Consider the following 21125-nt stretch of genomic DNA (forward strand, 5'->3'; position numbering starts at 1 on the left):
GTCACAAACATGGCCGAAGGGGACGATCTAGACCTGGGACCTTCGGAGCCTAGAGAGCTTCTCCGCATCAAGAGCAGATCCGATCCGCACGGGAGGGTTCACAGCGTCAGGACGTTGTGGAACCTACGGGACGATAGCCATGGCCCGGGAGAATGGTTGAAGGGAAGTATATATTATGGATAAGAAAGCAAAGGATGAAGGAAGAAGTAGGGAGGAGAGAGGGGGAGGAGAAGTGAGGAGGAGGAGTGGAATGGGGATGGAAGAGGAAGCGGAAGGGCAAAAAGGTTACTAGTGACGCACATCCGGTGACTGCACTCTGCTGCACTTGAGGATGACTTTTGGCTTGTCAGCCTACGCCACCGCAGCTGATCTCTGTTCACTGTTTGGTGTTTAGTGTTCACTACAGAGTATGCAGCTCTTCATTTCTGGTCTTTTTGTTTTTCTTTTTTACTTTAATCTAGGAGAATCCGGGGGGAAATCTACGACCCCGTTTGTACTCCTCACTCGCCCCCGATCGACACTCATCTATCTCACCGCTCGAGATAAGAGCGGCTGTCAGCAGCCATTGACAGCTGATCATCACGCTTTGTCTCCCTTTGTGTCCCTTGACATTGTCCATTTGCATTTTGATTTGCATTTGATTAGACTTAACTGCTTTTGCCTAGAACCTAGACATCTTTTGTCTTAGTTTCCGAGGGGTTTGGGGAGTACAAGTGGCTGCCTACTCGAGTGTTCACCCGGGGTTGATCTATCATAAACCTATCGCTGCAGTGACAGCTTCAAGGGTTGCTCCACAAGGCACACCGCGCTCGGGCGCAGCAGAGCCGCGGAGAAATGACGCAAGCGAGCACGACAGAGGAGTCATAGAAGTTAATCGGTGAGTCAGTTACGTTTTGAGTTGCCTACTAGACGCTCTGGTATGTTCAGATCCATATATTGGTATTATGTATAACAAAATTAACTATATCGTCATTTCCATCTCCTCACCCATGTCCTCATCCTCGTCCAGCTCGCCCGTGATATACTCAAATTTTACCAGGTAACCACATCCTTCAAAACATTGAGGTTCTGCTTCACGCCCGAGTCGCCCCGTCCCAACGCGGCCAACACGTCGATCAACTTGGTCAGGATAGGCTCCAACTCCACCCCCAGTGCAATCGGGTTCAAGAAACTGTCCAACTTGGTATGCTGAGAACAGCCTTTCTCCGTGGTACCTGCAAAGGCTGCCTGGACAAAGCTAACAGCCTCCGGCAAGGCAATCACCTCAGTGGTCGCGTGTCCACCATTGCTGTATGAAGTGAACTTGACACTCGCTCCATTGTTGCACCACGAGTTGACCATGGCCGTTGCATTCGAGTATGGAATAACCTCATCCTGCGTAGCGTGATACACAAACACCGGCGCAGTGGGAGTCTCATTCTTATTGACACCGAGGACATTCTCGCTCATGATTTTCTTGATCGTAGGCTGTTCAAGCAGACCTGACCCCAAGCTCTGGAAATCCGTCGAAAAGAGAGACATCTCGGGGAAACTGATCAGATCTCCGACGGCGCAGTTGGTCTTGGCAGCTTCGAGGGTCTTCCGCCCTTTATCGGTCAACACCTTTTCGATGATCGGCGCCAACTCGGCGCCGTAGGCGCTCGGCATCGACAGCCCAACCACGGCGGCTGGGAGGAAACCGCTGAAAAGCGTGTTGTCGATGAACACTAATGTTCCGGTCAGGTTGGATGGAGTTCCACCCTGGACCCAGCCCTTGATGTCTAGCTCTGGCGCATAGCTCGGTTGCAGAGCGGCGGCCCATCCAGTCGCAATCGCACCGCCGGAGTAGCCCGCTCCAACGATCATGGGGTTGTCGCTAGTCAGACCAAGATGTGAGCCAAAGTTACTCACTGCACGCATATTGTCGAGCACGTTCATGCCTTCGAGACGGCCTGGGCCGAAGGCAGCTTCGGGTCCTTCATAGTCAGGCGAGGCAACGATATAACCCAGCAGTAGGTAGGCTTGAAGGAGCAATTGCTCAGCCGAGGAAATGATATCGGTTTGCGCGGCAAAAAGCTGGTAGTTATAACTAGGGTTGCAGATTGTCGCGGAGCTATCGTAGGCCGTGTGGAAGGAGACGAATCGGTCCTTCTTGGGCGATGCGGGCTTGAAGATTGTCGTCACTGTTGCGATGGCAGAGCCATTGATCGCGGTTGTGCGATACAACAGCTGGTATGCTTCGACCGGGTCGGGAATCAGTCCTAGGAACGCAACGCTGACAGTGCGCTGCCTCAGAATGGTTCCAGGGTCCTCCTTCTCGAAGCCAGCTGGGGGCTGATAGAACGGATCATCGGCAGGAGCCACGGGCAGGCCACGACGTGTAAATTGAGGTGTAGTCCGCGCAACAGCAGGCCGGGCAGATACAACTGCCAACATGAAGGCCATAAAGGCCAACATGGCGAGGCGCACCGATGAGCCTGAGACGGAGACCATGGTGACCAGCGAACGTAGTGGAAGAAAATCAGTTTTGCTTCGGATAATTCCTACCATAGAAAGGTCGGATGGAAACCAGATAAATATCCACCGCACTATGGATTTTGCGAATGTGATCCACAGCTTCTGCCGAGGCAGGCGATTGTTCGAATGAAGATCATCATTCCCCTTACTAAAGGCTGTTCCTGCATCCTGACAGAAGGATTTATACGGCCCAATACGCAGGAGTGCACGGAGTTGATTCGACAGTGCAGAGCATAGTCAAGTACTTGCAGTCCACGGTCTTCTTTTTCTGATCTTGGTGTTCCACAGTACTCGAGTGGTTCAAGTTCTGTGTTTCCTCCACGAGTTATTTATTATTCTGGGGAAACCCCGGGTGCGAAAATAGGGGATCGGCGCTGGACCCCGCACCCTGAAGTGTTCGCCTTGTTTACCTGTTCGAGGGATCGGCGGGTAGGGCTTTCTTGGCTCCTTGAATACGTCAATACGTCGGATGGGCACGGCTATCGGAGTCAGAATTGAGAGCGGATACACATGAAAGAAACTCGACAGGGTCGAGGATACTCCTCAATGCAACCATGTGCTTTGAAATGCGCTGGTTTTGCTCCTTCGCTCCTCGGATCCACTCTGTTGTACCGTGGTAGTTAGCTACTTTTGGATGACTGAAAATCGAGTTTGATGATCTCCCGACCCAAAGCTTTCAAATTCAGGAACAGGAAACCCATATATGGGTTCCTGGATCATTATTTGAGCTTCTTCTACTAGTAACAAAGCATTTATGGGTCCACTTTGCTGTATACTGAATAACTTGAACAACTCATGGAAAATATCGTTGCAATGGCGAGCACTCCGAGTCGTGAATTGAGATTTAATGGCATTTCTCGTGATATCAGAACTTTAATATATTAATTTCGAGTCAGAGGAGCGCATGGACTATGTGCATACCCTGGCTATTGAGGAATTGAATAGGTATAATCGGAATCTGTCGGGTCTATCATCATTTATGACCTACGTCTATAAGGAGGCTACGTTGAGATCCCGAGGGCATGTGGGCATTATTTTTGACCGAGAGTTCTATTCGCTACTTATGTAGGTATCTCCGAACTTGGCCATGTAGACTACATTTTGAAAACTCATTAAAATACCACGGAGCTCTTCTCGGGAGGATCTTGGCTTTGCATCTATTACCAGACGCTGTAGGACTTACTGAATAGTACACAATGGGGCGCACTAGTAGCAATCTTTCCAAGTGCATCCCACCTCAATTGTAGATCTTCGCACTCAATCCAGGAAGGATCTCAAGATCTTTGGAGCCATAGGTGTATTTTCCATCATCAGAGACCTTGACATCTTTGTTCCGTCGTTGTTGCTGTGTCTGCCGCACTTTCACCCACTGCTCAGTCGTCAGATGTTGACCGAGCTCGGTAAAAACATTCTTCGTCAACCCGAGGCGCTCAAGGAGCGGGCTATTTGTAATCGGATCCAGGACGACGTGATTATTTGGGCTTTTCCGGATTAGCTTAACATGTTTCAAAAGAATCGAATCGCATCAAAACCCCGGAAATCACTCACCGGGCAAAATACAGCACACCCAATCGGTCAACATGCGCCTGGTCCGCTGGAGGCGCATGCACCCGATGAACACTGGACTTAATCAATCCTCCCGTAAGTGCTGTCAAAGCATCACAGGTGTTGATCGTAATGGTTCCATCTTGCGGGCGCACCCACTTCCAATTCCCCTCGGAGTTGAGAATTTGCAGGGCTGCCACGGGCTGTCGGAAAAGTAGAGTTACCGTTCCCAGGTCGGTATGGCCGGGACTGTAAAGACTCCCAACTTTCTCGTTTTCTTCAGCACTGCGTGCTGCGTAGTGCATATAGCGCAGGTGATCCTCTCCGCGAACGTCGTATTGGTGGTCGCGAACCAGCTGCTCCTCGTCAGGAAGCTCCAAAAGAATGGCAAATAGGCGGAGGAGTTTCTCAACCACCTCTGTGTGGCATTTCTAAAGTTTCTCCGTTAGCTTTTGACTATAAATGCATTCCATAGAGATATAATTACCCGGCTGAAAGCTTCAACTTCAGCAATGTTCTCGGAAATGATGGCGGGTTGTTGTCGTTGGTGATAGCCGTCAAATTTGGGAATGTTATACACCTGCACGTTATCTTTGATTCCATTCCCGAGACTAGTAGGTTGTTAATATTCCTGGATATTTTGTCTCCGCTCATAGGTACCTAGGTAGTCTCACATGCGGTGACCGGCGGGCCGATATCCGTTATATTCTCCCCTGACTAGATCATCTGCATTGTGATACTTGAGCTTCTCCTCAAGAGGCAGTGTATAGAACTCTCGACCAAGCGCAAATTGGCGATTGACTTCCTCTTGGTCAATATTGAAGTTTTTCACATAGAAGAACCCTTTGGAAGGCATTTAGTTAGTAGTTGGAAAAGACAATTTCAAGATCGGAGTATAGGTAGACTTGGACTCGGATACTTACCAACATGTCGTACAGCGTGTTCGAGTTTTTTCACTAGTGACTCTTTCCCCCCCAGGCTGCTCATATTCACTGAGATCAAGGGTTATGAGCTCTGCCCAGTCCACTGACTTATTATTAGTAAATTTGGAACATATCTCTCTCAAGGAATATATATAATATACTTACAATCTTCCTTGGTTACAGGTACGTGATCGTAACTTTCTAGTATTTTTCCAGGCATATTATCAACGTGTGTATTTTCAGGATGTCGATTGAAGCTTCGAGATTGAGATTATGCAAGATGCGAGTAATTATGAGCAAGCACGGATGTGCACCACATATAAGAACCAACTCAAACCCAGAGAAGTAATCCCAACCCCGCACTCCGGATCAAACCCCGTAAGTCGATGAATGAACTCGAAGCACGCAATATTTTTGTCGAATGAGAGGGAAGATCATCCCAGTGCCGGCTAATCATCGGATGCAAAACTATCCGCCTCGAATCAGGAGTTGGGCACGCCATCTGCAGCGAACATGTCGCAGTCGAAAACTTCAAACATATGATTCTATCCGCTTTCCACATAAAGCTTCATGCTAGGCTTGATCTAACGACTTTTATTATATGAGGCTAACCGTGTTGATATTATCACTCTCTCGGATAGATTTCCTACGATGGCGACAAGGCGTGGGGCGATTGCCATGATGCCATCAACGGGCCTAGAATTGTGCATTCGGATCAGATTGCAAGATAAGAATTATTCAAAAAAAGCATCAATTCACCTGCATATACTCAACAGGATAAAAATTCTCCGAAGGGACTGATTTTCAGCTGCTCCATTCATCAGAGCTGGCGTTACTGCGGGTAGTGTGCCGTTAATCATGTCCGAGGCAAAACCAAAAGCAGGACGGCCATCGTTGTTAGGGGTATTCAAGGAGATCTTCAACTGGTATCCATCAGAGTATCCCTCAGAGGAACGACGGTCAGTTGAAAGAAAGTACAACCGATATTATTGAATTTGAACTGATGTGTTTAGATTGCTTTTCAAACTCGATTTATCTATTTTGATCTTCGCTTGTCTATGCTGTGAGTTTTGTTTCATAACAGTTCTGAATCAGTGCTTAAGCTAACTCTTACAGTCTTTGTCAAGTACCTGGGTAGGAGACATGGTATCGAAAATGCTTGAGTCCAATAAGCTAATGTCACCTTAGACCAAACCAATATCAGCAATGCCTATGTTAGTGGTCTCAAGGAAGATTTCGGGCTTTACGGCAATGAGTTGAATTACTTTAATGTTTGCTATTTCACGGCATATGTGGTATTTCAAGTTCCTGGGCTGCTGTTGATGTCCCGCCCAAAACTGTGGGTCCAGCTTAGAGCTTACATTGCTTGAGAACATTTGACTGACTGCAGATAGAGCTCGTTGGCTTCTTCCTGGACTAGAAGTACTATGGGGGGATTTGTACATTTGCCCAAAGCCGCGTAACGAATGTCAACCAGATCTATGCCCTGCGGTTTCTAGTGGGGATGCTGGAGGCACCCGTCTTTGCCGGAACCCATTTCATTCTAGGTATATTTTCGCCGTCACATTCTACTAGTATTTGAACTTTCTGATTAATATTTTTAAAGGTTCCTGGTATTCTGGACCAGAGCTGTTCAAGCGAGCTGGCGCCTGGTTTATCTGTAACCCTTTAGGATCGATGGTGAGCGGATATTTGCAATCAGCAGCGTACACAAACCTTTCCGGGGTCGCCGGTATGCCGGGTTGGAGATGGCTATTTATCATCGACGGCATTTTCACAATTCCGGTCGCCCTTATTGGGTTCTTCATTTTCCCTGGTATTCCAGACTCACCGCGGCCATTCTACCTCACCGAAAGTGATATTGCACTGGCGAAAGAAAGAACCGCCAGGGCCAAAATTCGACGACCCGGGAAGCTTGGATTGGACGTGTTCAAGAGGTCATTGAAGAGATGGCGTATCTGGGTGTTCATCCTTTGCTATGCGTGAGTCTGGTGGCGATAACAATCATAAATCGACAAATTCTAATAAAGCTGTACAGATGCATGATCATTTCATCATACCCGTCGTCATATATGAATCTGTGGCTCAAGGCAGAGGGTTACTCAGTGACACAAATTAATCAATTACCCACAGTTATATACGCAATCACCATCGTCGCATCTTGGCTCGGGTCGACTCTTGCATCGATATACCCTCCATGGATCATTTATACTCTGGCATCGGCCTGTGTTCTTTTCTCGACGCTTTGCATGATAATCTGGAATATTCCTACTGCATTGAAGTAAGGCGATACGTAATCATTTTGCTTGGTGAATTAAGAGCTAACAATCGCATCACCTAGATTCTTTGCCTGGTATCTCTTTGGACTTTCCGGATGTCTCAGTCCGATTCTATACTCTACCGTGAATACCATTGTCAAGGATGACTCTGAAGAACGCGCCCTGATCATGGTAAGCCCCTGCATTCTCCGAAGGATCTCCCGATTTGGCCCGATCACGAAAGCCGCGCCTTGACTAACTCGATTTATTCGATAGGGCTCTATGATGACATTTGGATATTCATTTAATATTTGGGTCCCGCTTCTTCTATTTCCAACTGCTGGGCCTAACGGGGCTCCGAGATGGAGAAAGGGCTGGCCGGTGACTTTTGTTTTCTACTTCCTTCTTTGGGCTGGCTTTATATCCGCCATCCTGATCCACCGACGGTAAATATGAGCCTTCAGAAGATATGAGTATCATCAGCAAAGCTAATATTTCTTGCAGCGACCAAAGGAATAGCAAATCTATTCAGTCCTTGGAGCAAAGTGATGAAGAGGGAGAGACTATTATTGTTGGCGACGGGGCGGAGTCGAAAGCCGGAGAGTCAACACCGAAAGCACAGCCTGGAGAGAGGGGTTTACAGATTGCAGAAACGTCTAAACATTGAATGTGGATAGTGTTTGGCCAATGATTGCCTGTTGAGTCTGCTGTGTTGAATAATGATAGTTAGTCCACATGGATCTACTCCCACTTGCCGTAAATATAAATTCCCAACCAAGTTCCATCTGCCCAGGTGCTGGATGTATTTAATTACTATTACTAGTAGTATATCTAGGTAGCTACCATTGAAATACTAGTAGTTGGCATGCGACCCAATATCCTGACCAGTCATACACTCAGGACCCTGAATTGTTAGGATAGCAGGAATAGCGAATAGCTTCACTGCAGGGGCAGAAACACCAGGTCCATAGGTCCGTTGCGGCTATGTACCTTGAGGTAGTCAATGCAGAGAACTGCGGGGTAGGAGTAAATCACACGCATGAAGCACTCAGCAATCACCCCTGGCTATAGTAGGTAATATGCTTCCAAGCAGCTTAACCACCACTCACTCCCCCACGGGCTTGAGCAGTGGCTTCCCCAGCATTCGCCGATCGCCTCTCGTCTGTGCATGGAGGGACTGGCTGGATTTGATTGGTGGGTTTCCGGTTCCACAGGAACATGACGGGGCGACGATAAGAAAAGCCACGGTGCGACTGACTGTACCCCCCCCGCGCTCGCGTCTCTCTTTGTTCACATCCATCTCAAGTATCCAAACCTCCCCACCTCACTCACACTACGACTTAAAGATATTCAGCCGCATTACGATCCTATCTATCCTCCGTCTCCTCCGTTCATTCGGGACACCTATCGTCCCGGTCATCGCCACCGCGCGGCTTCCGGGCACACATGAGCAAGCTTTGGGAGTTTTTTATACAAGATGACGTCGAGAGCTTTCAACGGCTCCTCGCCCCGGTCCCGAAAGGGCCGCGATCGGATGTGAACGCTCGAGATCACCATGGTAGGACGCTGCTACACCACGTCGCTTCGTCACCGAAACCTACCGCTATCAACTTCGCGCGTGCGCTACTCGAAGCCTACCCTACCCTCGATATCTATGCACAGGACTGGGAAAGTGGATGGACAGCTTTACACAGGGCATTGTATGCCGGGAATGCCTCAGTCGCGCGGGCATTGATGATCCGCGATAACGAGTCGGATTTCGCTAGACTAGGGAACAACAAATTCGTCCACCATCAGAGCGGGACCCTGATCAAAATCAAGGACCGCGAAGGTTACTCTCCATTTGACGTCTATGGTGCGACAATCACCTCTCGCGATATCAAACAAATACTGTCCAAGATCCCCCGTGATTTGGAGAATGACACGGCTTCCAACGCTGCGTCTCACAATGAAGAGGAAGAGGATGACGGTTCCGGTTCCTTTCTGCGGGTCATTTCGAGGAGTTTCGGGACAGACTTCTCGGCTGATGAGATCTTCACGTTTGGCAGCAACAAAAACTTGAATCTCGGGCTTGGTGATCAGGACGATCGGCAGTTTCCCGAGCGTATCGCCATCCAGCGCCCCGATCATCTTCTTGATCGCTTCTATCGTGAATACCAGGATCGAATGGAGCACCTGGAAATGGAGGATCTGCTCCATACATCGGATGAGATACCGACCGTGATCGCAAACAAGCCTATGAAATTCCGCAATGTAGTCATGTCGAAGCTACATACTGCTATCATGACGGATGATCCAGAAGCAAACCTTTTCATGTGTGGGTTTGGTCCTGGTGGCCGCCTTGGAACCGGCGACGAATCCACAAGGTTTGATTTCGTTTGTATCGAGGGTGGTGGGCTAGCAGGCAAGGCAGTAGTGTCGGTCGCCTTGGGCCAAGACCATAGTCTCGCCATCACCGATACCGGCGAGATCTTCAGTTGGGGAAGTAACACATTCGGCCAACTCGGCTACAATCTGCCGCGGACGAGCAATCGGAATGATGTACCCATCCAGACCACTCCTCGACAGATCTTCAATGCTTTTAAGAGAGAGAGGATAATGGGTGCCGCGGCATCAGCCATCCATTCAGTGGTTTTCAGTGATTCTGGTCTCTATACATTTGGCAAGAACGAGGGCCAATTAGGACTTGTCGACTCTGATGCAAGGTCTCTTGAGGTTCAAATAACCCCTAGACGTGTGGGAGCGTCTCTGTTTCAATGCCCCATCCAGACCGTATCTGCCATTGACCGCGCCACGGCCGTCCTTCTGCAGAATCACGAAGTCTGGGTGTTCTCGCAATATGGATACTCAAAGCTCTCTTTCCCGCTGGAGGCTAGCTCGAGCTTTATTCGCGAAAGCTTTATGGCCACGCGATATGACCATTCAGTCAATCATGTGGTCAAACTTGCCAGCGGAGGCAACACAATCAGTGCTTTGTCTAGTTCCGGAGAGGTCTTTACTGTTGAGGTCAACAAAGCAGAAAACCCCGAAACATCAACATCCACGACGAACCCGGCCAAAATCAGAAATTCATTGGCCTCTCCTTTGAGGGCGTGGTCCGTGAAAAAGTCGCATATGGCAGCAAGCGATGTAGACGTTGGACAAGATGGTTCTATCATAATCTGCACAACGTCCGGCACAGCTTGGAGAAAAAGAGAAACGAACCAAGCGTAAGGACGGTTCCTCGAAAGACTACAAATTCGCACGTATTCCAGGGCTATCTCGGGCTGTTGCTGTGCGTAGTAATGCATATGGTGCCTATTCTGTCGCGCAACGCGATTGCGATGTGACTCGGGACCAAGTACACATTGGTCGTAGCACTCTTTGGGACGACCTGCTACCACTTTCACCTTTCCTTACCCCTGGAATCGAAGAAATCGACTTGGTTCTTGCAAATGATGTTACAGATGACCCAATCCCACTTCCAGCAGGGGCCATGATCAAACGAGCTCTTATTCTCTCACCAGATATTGAAAGTCAGTTTCTGTCTCTTCAGACCACGGGCACTATATGGCTCACAGCCTCGGATTCTGAACAACGCATTCCTGCACATCAATTTCTTCTTGCGGGTCGCAGCCCTGTCCTCCGAAAGGCGCTCCACGAATTTCGGGAATCATATTATTCAGCTGTGCCCGATCTTCTTGATATTGAGTACGACAAAGATGGACAGACGCAAATCCGATTCCGAGGAGTCGATTTCCTGACTGTGATGAATCTGGTATTTTTCCTCTACACCGATGGAATTCTTGATGTATGGCATCTCGCGAAGACTTCTACCAAAAACGCAGCTCGTTACCGCCAGGTACGCAACGAAGTTATGCGGATTGGCTCACAACTTGCTCTGCCGACACTCGAACGTGCTGCCAGATTAATGGTCGAACCTCAACGAAGCCTGAAAAAGGACATGGCACATGCCATCAACCATGCTTCTTTCTTCGATGATGCAGATGTGATTGTTCAGTTGAAGGGCGGTTCTCTCAAAGTGCACAGCCAAGTGATTTGTCAAAGATGCCCTTTCTTTGAGGCTCTGTTCCATGGCCGCTCGGGTGGTAGGTGGCTAGAGTCCCGCCGGTCATCTGAAAAAGTACATGTCGACTTGAAACACATCGATCGATCGATCTTCTATTTCGTCTTGCGTTATGCATATTCCGATGCGGATGAACATCTGTTCGATCAAGTGCGCGTAAAGACAATCGATGATCTAATTGACTTGTTCTTAGACGTAATGTACGTCGCCAACGAGTTGATGATCGACCGATTATCACAGATTTGCCAAAATATGATTGGTCGATTTGTCAACACGCGGAACATATCATACCTTCTCAACTCGGTTGCCCCCATTTACATGACTGAGTTCAAGGAAGCGGCTTTGGAGTATATCTGCCTTGATCTGGAAACTATGCTTGCGAACAAATATCTGGATCTCGACGATGACCTACTCGGGGACCTTGACTTGGTTTGTCACGAAAATCAATTGGCCTGCTTCCCGATCTCTCGAGGGCGCAACTCCGAGGGATACGTTTTTGAGAAGTACCCGGAGATCGTCAGCTCGGTCGAGACGGATAAACAACGACGCATCGATGCGATGGCTCTACAAACCCGCTTAGATCATAGAGAATCCGATGACATGCGACCACGCCAGACTGCGGGTGATAAAACACCCTCTTCCGCGAGGAAGGGCAAAGCCAGCACGCCCAAAGTCCTTCACAGTTCCGCAGCCAGTCCCATGCTGAAACCGAGACAATCCAGTGGTGATCTGATGTTCCAGATGGACGAGGAAGCAGTTTCATCTAGTGACTTGTCCAAGGGTAAAGCTGCTTTGCGTGGCATGAGCTTGGCTGACAATTCATACCCTAATTCGCCCGCTCTTGGAGCAAGCATCCCCGAATCGATTGAGGAGAGGAACTTCCTAGATACCCAAATGTCTTCACCGCGGGACACACTACTGGCAGAGTCCCCGACCGAGTCAAGGGCCATTGCGCTTCATCAAAAACGTTCCTTAGTATCACCTTCAGGGACTTCGGTTCCCTGGGGCTCCCCGGGGATACCCAGCAGCAAAAAGGACCTCAAAGACATCATGGGAGAAAGTTCACAATCTCGAGTTTCTAATTTGACCTTGGGCATGTCTAGTCCTCGCGAGAGCAGCAGCAAATCCACCCAGAAGGTTTCCCAAAGAGATCGGAAGAAGATACAACAACAGCAGATGCAAGAAATGCTAGCTGCGCAGGAAAAGGCCAAAGAAGTGTCGCAGAATCCGTGGCAATTGCCCTCGCCAGCTACCCCTGGTACTCCAACCAAAGATCCTCTTCCCGGCCAAAAGATTACCAGCCCATCCGTTTCCGACCAAAAGCCTGCCCAGAGACCAGCAATGACCATGCGCCAAACTGTTGCCGGGACACCTCCCCCGAGATCGAAGCCAGTCGCCACCCCAGTAAAGTCCCAAAGCCGCACTGTTTCAGCAAGTATTCAAACATCCGTCTCCAGGCCCTCGCCTTCTTCTCACAATTCCATACCAAAGGAATCTCCTCAGCCTCCTGTTCATTCAATCCGACACATCCCACGCCCCGACCCGCATGCGGGATCCCGCTCCCCTTCCGCTGGATCCTTCTCGTTAGCATCTATTCTCCACCAGCAACAAACAGAAAAGGATGAGATTCGAGAAGCAGCCAATGCGAAGCACAATCTCGACGAGATCCAAGCCGAGCAAGAGTTCCAGCAGTGGTGGGACCAAGAGAGCAAGCGTATCCAAGGCCTTTTGGATCCCGAGCCCTCCCAGCCAGAGCAACAGCAGGGGAGCCAGCAGCGTGGCAGTGGAAAGAGTGGACGCGGTGGCAAAGGCCCCGGCCCTGGTACACCTGGTAGCTCGCGCAAGCGTCGAGGTAATAAGACTTCGGCACCAGAAGCCATCAACTCCCAGGGCCAGAAGCAAGCCGCGCCCACTCCGAAAAAAAATGCAAATGGTCACGGATCAACGCAGCCTCGTGACACATCTGCTGGAAATCATGTTCCTGGAAAGAATCCCCGTCGTGGTGGACAACGCGGCAGGGGTAAAGACCGGGGTAATTCGGCTTGATCGATACTTTGAGTGTTGTACAGTACAGGGCCATGGTATTTGAGATCGCTATTGGGGATGTCTTCCCATTCTTTTGTCAATGGTTCACGATCTTTTTTTTTCTATTGCAATGTAGATCATTCAAGTCATTGCTTACGCTGGTTACGCCGGATTCCCATATTTTCACATCTAACATTGAAATTTTGGTGATATATGGTACATGCTTTATCATTGTTAGAATAGGCGTTCTGAGGAAGGCAGTATATTTGGCACTGTCATGAGAAACATGATAGACTCTTTCCCCATGTTCGGGTAGATGAATACGATAGATTAATTGAAATTCATATTTCGGATTTTCAAGGAAGTCTGTAGGGCACCTGGGCAGTCGAAAAATGTTACCTTTAGCCGTATGCGATGTTTACCTAATAGATATAAAGTAATATTCACGGTTCAACAACCTTGGAAGTTGTAGATTCGGACTGAAGAAGTTCCCAAGGTTAACTAGGTATGATCGGCATTCACTGTTGACTAGTATATGTACTTAGGGTTGTACGACGCTCCATAGCCGCAATTGACCCAATGCTCCAGGGCTTCTATTAAAACTTTGGAATGACCGTTCCCTATAAGGCTCTGTCACCTCCGCTCCGACATCCGTACTTTTAATCAATCTCCAACAGTGTCCCGAATCAACTTCGTTTTCATTGAGGACCCGGGGTAGTCTGGAGAATGAATCCGAGGAGGTCGAGTGGCGACTAAATGCTGGTCAATGATGCCCAGGACTGTGATCCCACTATCGCGGCGCGAATGCCAATCCCCGCAAATGAAGCTTTTCATGACAGGAAACCAGAGATCAATGAGGTCAAAAATTGTGTTAGCAGTAGTTATAGGATCACTTGGAAGATCCCAATTGTTTTGAAGGGTTGGTGAACCGATTTGAAGGATTTCCAGACGAGGGAAATGCACTAAGCCACCAGAGGGATTCGGCTCATCAAGTAATTCAAAATCATTCATAAGTCGAAGTTCTTGGAGGTGAGGGCAGTGGTGAGATAGGGAGGCCAAAGACCTGACAGACATTTTAGTGTCAAAGTTTAAACGAAGTACAGTCAGCAAGTTCCATTGCGGTGCAATTGCTGCTATCAGTTCGTCGTTGAAATCAACAAGCGGTAGCCACCAATTATCTCCAAGTTCAAGCCTTCAAAGCAAGGGGCAGCCTGATGCGAGATCATGAAATAATTGGATGCGGGGCATTAACGTTGCCACAAGAGTCGAAAGAGATCTCCTCAAGACGTCGACGTGAGGATAAGAGGTGCAGAACAGAATTAACATCATCAGAATCAGAATTATGCTGTTGCAGATGTACTCCTTGCAAATTATCGAGTAAAGGAATCAAGGACTGTAAGGCTCTTACCTCGGCCCAAACGATAAGAAACCGTAAGCTCGGAAACACAGTGCTTTCTTCACACTCATCAAGAGCACTTTCAGTCAGATCCCAGTCAATGGCCGTTTTAGGACCAAGGGATAGTATTTCAAGCGTTGGACGCAACATAAGGTATCGCAAATAGAATTTGTTCAACACTGAGGTCCAGCCCATCTCAGATTCCAGATGGGTCATGGACGGCATACCTTCAAGACAATCAAAAAATCTTTGGACCGAAATTAGAGGCTGGGTGGTTTTCCCTCCCAGCGGATTGTCAATACGAAGGTGTCGGAGGCAGGGTGAACGTGCCTAGTGACCATTGTTAGTTACTGTCTCTCATGCCTATCGCTCTCCACACTCTTCACTCCCTATACCTTGAATCATCTCCAAGTACCATGGTGTGTAGTATGTGTATAGTATCCACCATAAATCGTAAGGGAGACGAGTCTCCAGGACAAACTGAACCATATCCTCCTCTTTCATATCATCAATTTCATTTCCGGGTCCAAAATAACAGATCGTAAATATGGAAATGAGAAAGCTGCGTCGGCAATCAGCTTTGAGATCACAAGGTTTTCGCTCAAGCCATCGCCATAAAGACAACCATAACTCATGGCAAGGTGGCGTATTTTCGAAGTGTACCCAATGCAAGATATGAGCAATCCAGTATAATCTTCACGAGAGTCACAGTTTGCTCACCAAAGTCGACGCTCGCTAGATAGACTGGCCAATCTCTGTAACGCAGCGATCAGACTGCTACCTCCCCGACGATATTTTCCACGCCATATCCACTATCAAGTTTGCCAAGTTGGTTGTCATGTCTTTATCAAGCTTCCAGGATAATGGACGCTCACATTGGTTGCTTCTTCTGCCCACAGAGAGTTGACTTGGGCAGCCGCACATAAAGTGGTGCCGGCGGCGAATCGCAACGTGTTGGCAAGTATTTCTTGCCCCTGCAGAGGATTTGACGACACCTGGGCGTGAAAGTATCAGATTGTTTTCAAGAGGCTCGCTGAGTGCAAAGAAGCGATTATGTTGTGGAATCTCAGGTGGTGGCTAGTATTGATGTTGGTGCGCGTTAAGGTGTAGATTGGCAGGGGCGGCCTAGCTTAATCTACTGAAGCCTGAGGGCTCAGGCCCCAGGCTGCTGGGTCAGCCCGTGCCCACCGTGCCTGGCATGTAGTATCTACGGGCTTCTTCCATAGCATCTTCATGCCACCACCATCTCTCTACCATTGCCAGTATCGCCATCCTGCCTCCCCCAGTATAATCTAAAGTGATCCAATCTTTCCAGAGCTATAGAAGCCCCTTCCCACGGCAGCTAATAACCACCACTTTGCAATAATAATTTCCCCTAGCACCCTCATTAGTATTCTTTTTTGAATGCAAAGAGCACAGGTTTGTAGTGGCCACTGAGTATTTCTTTCTGCACGCATTGGCGATAGTCATCAAGCGCTAATATTTATGGTGGTTGCCCACTGGCAGGTGAATATTATTTTTTGTTTATAAAGAGAACAAGTTATCAGTGGCTACCTAGGTACTGAATATTGTCTTCATAAAGTACTACTTTTTGCATGTAAAAAGTATATATCGGTGATAGTCTCTAGCACTGAGCACCAATACTATTCATAGTAATTACTAAGCAATATTATTTGTTTCAAAAGCGAGAGGTGATCAGAGAGGAAACTTGAATATTTATATGGACAAGAAACCATCTGAACTAAATAGACCCAGATATAGGAGTGCGGACTGACTAAGTCTGTGCAATAGGACAAACACTCTGGCTGTGCGTGCATCACGACAAACCCTCTGACGTACGTCTCCGGCTCCGGCGGCACTCGGTCGATAAAATTGCCACGGCATGGACATGATTAAATTTCGGGCAAGATTGGGCCTTCCAACCCATTTTCAGCGCCAGTGTTGATTTCATGAAGCGTCGGCAATTGCATCCACCATAATTTCCACCAGCATTTCCGGGTCGGAGAAATTCGAAACAACAAGCAGAATGGCAGTGGAGCCGATATTGCCGCCATGATCCCGCCCTAGGACTTCCGTAAATCCTGCCATCACTTCCGGGGCATCTTCGTGGCGTTGAATGAATAGTTGGGTTCGTATAATGCTTTCGCCGCCCTTGCCTCCAAGATGTTGAATAGCCTTAATTATCTCATTCAAGGTGACCCGTGTTTGGCCACGGGCATCTCCAGGGCAAAGTACCCGCGGTTTTCCAGGTGGGCTGTCAGGATCGGCAGCTGTTGTACCTGAAAGGTAGATTTGTTGGCCGACGCGAATGGCACGATAGTGGCCATAAGTTCCCTCCCAGGGTGAGTTTGTTCCGTAAAATTGTTTCGTCGAAGACGAAGGGAAGGTAAGGGCTGTTGAAGGCATTTTGATTTGGTAAAGGCTTGAGAGAAGAAAACCTTGTAAGTATCCGTGTTAGCAAAGAAAATCAAGAAATGAATGCTTCATTATATAATATACATTTCAATTGCGGGGTTTGAGGCCGGGGGATCTGAGTATCCCCAGATACAAACTGATAAACAGTCCCCATTCTTCTACGCCTTCCTATAACAAGTTGAAGTGGGGAATGTTTTCGACCCCATATCCCCTTTTCCCGATCAGAATCATATACGATGTACTAGTCGGCTATGACTAGTTCCACTATCGTTCCAGCGAATGCCGATGTTTCCAGAATATGGCAGTCCTATCAAAGATAATAGTTTTTCATTACCCCAGATAATCTCAAAGAAACACATTTCTAACTTGGAAGCACGCCAAGAGGTTAGCTAGCAGCTTCTATGTCGGTATTGAATATCTCTTGTAAGCTTTGAGCTCGGATGCTGGCCGGTCGGCTAAGTTTCCATGCATCTAGCTTGAGGCGCCTTCGAACGACATTTTCCGTATCACCGGATGCGGGGAAATGGAAAATTATCAGGATAGCGGCTGTTACCGAGAGAGATAAGAACATTTTTGCCTCGATGGGTACTCAAAAGGTAGGTATTTGGGGAATTGAGTTTTGATATAAGCGATAGCCGTGTCTTACATACCACTGATCGATCCCGCGAAGACACGGCTAAACGCTTTACCCTTTGTCGATCTACCCAGGTACACTCCGTAATTTAACAATGGTCTCTCACCCGCATTACAGACCTTAGCAATTATAGCTTTAGACGCCTTCTTGAAACATGTCATTTTGTTTGCGGGGTGAAGTTTGTTCAAGTTTGGGTTCGGGTACTATGATAACGATCAATAATAACTCCTTGTTTCCGGTATATAATAGGTACAGACTACATTAAGTCTAGTCCTGATTCATCAATTTATAGTATTCAAGAGATTGAGTACGTTCATCATGAGTTCTTCAGGCTTATCCAAGCCCACCAATATAATTACAGAAAAGTTCGATGTGTCTGAAGATACCGGCCGTGGAGGAGGAAATGAAATCGGTAAGGACCTGCAAGAGGGAAAATTTCTCCAGACTGGAAAGTCTGTAGGGCTACATCGACGCCTTGATAATAGGCATGTGCAGCTTATTGCCATTGGGGGGGTCTCTTGGAACCGGCCTTTTCATTGCCATCGGCGGCGCACTTTCCAAAGGCGGTCCGGCCAGCTTGTTGCTCGCAGTTACCGTCGAGTCCATCATGCTGAGCATGGTCAATAACTGCATTGCCGAGATGGCAACTTATATGCCAGTCAGTGGTGGTTTTATCTCTCATGCTGGAAAATGGGTTGATGATGCTTGGGGATTTCTTGCGGGATGGAATCTCTTCATCTTTATGGCCCTGAGCATTCCGTTCGAAATTTCAGCTGTCAACTTGTTTCTTCAATTTTGGAGGGATGATATCCCCGCTTGGGCTGTTTGTGTCGCTTGCCTCGCTGTTTATCTGTAAGGATTTCCGGAATAACAACATCGCGTGGAAAGCAGTCTGCGGTTACTCTCAGAATATTTACTGACGTTTGTCTTCCACAGCGCGATCAATCTTTTCACAGTGCATGCGTATGGTGAAACTGAATTCTGGTTGTCGACAGGAAAAGTTTTTTTAATGACAATACTCTTCGGTCTCACTTTTGTGACAATGGTTGGTGGGAATCCCGATCATGATGCATATGGATTCCGCCATTGGAATAGCCCAGGAGCCTTTGCGGAATACGCCAGCTCAGGAGACCTTGGCCGCTTCGAAGGCTTTCTTGAATGCCTTTGGACAGCATTGTTCATAGTCACTGGACCAGAATATGTTTCTTCTCTTTCAGCTGAGGCCAAACATCCCCGAGTATACGTCAAACAAGCCTTTAAGGTTGTTTATTGGAGAAGCATAGTCTTCTTTGTCGGAGGAGCTATCTGTATTGGCATACTCCTGGCATATGATGACTCCACACTAATCCAGTCAGTGAAAAATGGAGGCTCATCTGCATACGCATCTCCTTATATCATTGCTATGAAGAATATGGGAATCACTGGTCTTCCTCACTTAGCATGTGCATTGATGCTAACTACAGTATTCTCTGCTGGGAACACATACTGGTATGCTACAACGCGTGGACTCTATAGCCTTGCAGCTGGTGGCCGGGCACCGCGTATATTCACACGAACCAATGACCGAGGTATACCAATTTACTGCAATATAGTAGCACTGGCATTCGGCTGTCTCTCATTTTTGCAGCTCTCCGGGGGCGCCATGACCGTCCTCAACTGGCTCATTAGCCTGACTACAGCAAATATTTTGATCAACTATATCATTATTGGGGTGACATACATTTGCTTCTATCGCGCCTGTTATGCACAGGGATTTGATAGAACAAAACTGCCTTATTACGCATATTTCCAGCCATATTGTGGCTACATCTCGATCGCTTGGATGGTTTTAATGCTTTTCTGCTTCGGATATCGCAGCTTTACGCCGTGGAGCACCAAGAGCTTCTTCCTGAGCTATACCATGTTTATTCTCGCACCTATATATTTCTTCTCTTGGAAAATATTTCACGGAACCAAGTGGTTGACGCCCGAAGAAGTCGATCTGCGCTGGGAAGCCGATGATATTGCGTTGTATGAAGCGAGCGAGACTGAACAGCCAATCAAATTTTGGAGGGGTATCATCAACATGCTTAGAGGCTGGAAGCCTGGTCGTTGAATCTTCATTCCATGTCTTTTAAGGAAATCTTTCAATTATTCTTAGATTTTGACCTAAGGAGCTTTAGAGAAGGTCCGGAACAGCCAATGTGTTCAAATATTTTTACCACTTCGGGCACTTTAAATTCACTACCTCCAATTGAGATTGCTTTTCCCTGATATGGCATTCATAAAGCAGAGTTTACAGAAAATAAAGTTTCACAATTAATTAGTAGGTGCTGACGGCATGGGGTAGTAAACCCGATAGTAAAATGCCAAGCCCGGCGACCCGGAGGTTCAAACGCCGATATTTTCGGCATCCCGGCGTCCACCGGCGACCAAGCGTACGTCATCGCCTCATCGACTCAAGAAGTCAGCCTTGACTCGGTGAAATTCCAAGCGGCCTGTACAACATGAGATCTAATCGCAAGCCACCTGCAAGGGCTGCCTGCCTCACCTGGTATGCCTTCCACTTTTCCACCATGCAGCCTTTTCTAACATTCTCTGTATAGTCGAGAGGCCAAAATTCGTTGTGACGGAAGACAGCCATGTGGTAGAGTAAGAGCAAGCTCTTTTCCCTCATACTTGAACCGCTCTCATCCGAAGTGAAAACTAGTGCTCTGCCAGGAACCTAACGTGTTCCTATCGCCCAAGTCAACGTGGTGGTATCCGGCGGGGGGGCCAGGCATAGCCTGCAGTATGTTGCTGCACCACCCCCATCGTTCCAACAAACGGAGCCGCCCTTCCTTGCAGGTGGCCATGCCTTCCAACAAAACTCGCCTTTTCTAGATGAAGTATTAGGCATATACGATCCAGAAAGTGCCATTCATTTGCTGGCTCCCTTCCGTGGAATACAAAATCTGAATGTGCAATCGGGCGCGATTGGAGATAATTTCGCACCAGCTTCGCAAAACGACCATGAAAATCATGATGCTGAATCGCTTGCTATACGTTCTTATACCTCAGATGATGATATGTAAGTTTCATGCCATGCTAATCCTTGTCAAGTTCTATATCTCTTCTCTGAAATGGAACATAACTGAGCCTCTTTTAGACTGAGTGCCTACTATGTATACATTCATCCATTCTTGCCAATACTACCACCTCCCGCATCTACCACACAATGTCATGACGTTCCGATATCGATCAGCCCCCAAAACTTTCCCGATGGTCCCATAAATCGAGACTCTCTGCCGCATTGGCCCACAACTTCGCTTACCCTGGCCATTTCCGCTATACTGGTATTGATACCACTTCCTCGAAAATCGCATCCTAATCAAGCTTGCAACGCGCC

General features: G+C 47.9%; 8 protein-coding genes across 8 annotated transcripts; 3 read left to right on the forward strand and 5 right to left on the reverse strand.

Annotated features, from left to right (window-relative positions):
- Positions 1 to 1032: 1032 nt before the first annotated feature.
- Positions 1033 to 2472, reverse strand: N7533_005183 (uncharacterized protein; the record flags this gene model as incomplete). The annotated part of the gene is made up of 1 exon (XM_057101833.1): positions 1033 to 2472. One exon carries the CDS (start codon positions 2470 to 2472, stop codon positions 1033 to 1035), a length of 1440 nt encoding a protein of 479 aa, XP_056961463.1.
- A 1261-nt stretch (positions 2473 to 3733) lies between these two features.
- On the reverse strand, positions 3734 to 5184 carry N7533_005184 (uncharacterized protein; the record flags this gene model as incomplete). The annotated part of the gene is made up of 6 exons (XM_057101834.1): positions 3734 to 3977; positions 4045 to 4472; positions 4529 to 4652; positions 4716 to 4884; positions 4978 to 5067; positions 5130 to 5184. 6 exons carry the CDS (start codon positions 5182 to 5184, stop codon positions 3734 to 3736), a joined length of 1110 nt encoding a protein of 369 aa, XP_056961464.1.
- A 638-nt stretch (positions 5185 to 5822) lies between these two features.
- On the forward strand, positions 5823 to 7889 carry N7533_005185 (uncharacterized protein; the record flags this gene model as incomplete). The annotated part of the gene is made up of 9 exons (XM_057101835.1): positions 5823 to 5923; positions 5978 to 6027; positions 6153 to 6307; positions 6385 to 6511; positions 6571 to 6946; positions 7003 to 7245; positions 7306 to 7414; positions 7499 to 7668; positions 7727 to 7889. The coding sequence occupies 9 exons, from the start codon at positions 5823 to 5825 to the stop codon at positions 7887 to 7889; spliced, it is 1494 nt and encodes a 497-aa protein (XP_056961465.1).
- Positions 7890 to 8668: 779 nt separating this feature from the next.
- N7533_005186 (BTB domain and ankyrin repeat protein) lies at positions 8669 to 13334 on the forward strand (the record flags this gene model as incomplete). Its single annotated transcript, XM_057101836.1, has 2 exons — positions 8669 to 10357; positions 10404 to 13334. The coding sequence occupies 2 exons, from the start codon at positions 8669 to 8671 to the stop codon at positions 13332 to 13334; spliced, it is 4620 nt and encodes a 1539-aa protein (XP_056961466.1).
- A 642-nt stretch (positions 13335 to 13976) lies between these two features.
- N7533_005187 (uncharacterized protein) lies at positions 13977 to 14387 on the reverse strand (the record flags this gene model as incomplete). Its single annotated transcript, XM_057101837.1, has 1 exon — positions 13977 to 14387. One exon carries the CDS (start codon positions 14385 to 14387, stop codon positions 13977 to 13979), a length of 411 nt encoding a protein of 136 aa, XP_056961467.1.
- Positions 14388 to 16656: 2269 nt separating this feature from the next.
- On the reverse strand, positions 16657 to 17115 carry N7533_005188 (uncharacterized protein; the record flags this gene model as incomplete). The annotated part of the gene is made up of 1 exon (XM_057101838.1): positions 16657 to 17115. One exon carries the CDS (start codon positions 17113 to 17115, stop codon positions 16657 to 16659), a length of 459 nt encoding a protein of 152 aa, XP_056961468.1.
- Positions 17116 to 17509: 394 nt separating this feature from the next.
- Positions 17510 to 17919, reverse strand: N7533_005189 (uncharacterized protein; the record flags this gene model as incomplete). The annotated part of the gene is made up of 2 exons (XM_057101839.1): positions 17510 to 17670; positions 17775 to 17919. The coding sequence occupies 2 exons, from the start codon at positions 17917 to 17919 to the stop codon at positions 17510 to 17512; spliced, it is 306 nt and encodes a 101-aa protein (XP_056961469.1).
- A 157-nt stretch (positions 17920 to 18076) lies between these two features.
- N7533_005190 (uncharacterized protein) lies at positions 18077 to 19853 on the forward strand (the record flags this gene model as incomplete). Its single annotated transcript, XM_057101840.1, has 3 exons — positions 18077 to 18170; positions 18244 to 18610; positions 18695 to 19853. 3 exons carry the CDS (start codon positions 18077 to 18079, stop codon positions 19851 to 19853), a joined length of 1620 nt encoding a protein of 539 aa, XP_056961470.1.
- Between the last annotated feature and the right edge of the window lie 1272 nt (positions 19854 to 21125).

Source organism: Penicillium manginii (assembly GCF_028828005.1).
Source record: "Penicillium manginii strain IBT 31320 chromosome Unknown utg000004l:1.0-7231830.0:1.0-7236170.0, whole genome shotgun sequence".
Lineage (NCBI taxonomy): Eukaryota > Fungi > Ascomycota > Eurotiomycetes > Eurotiales > Aspergillaceae > Penicillium > Penicillium manginii.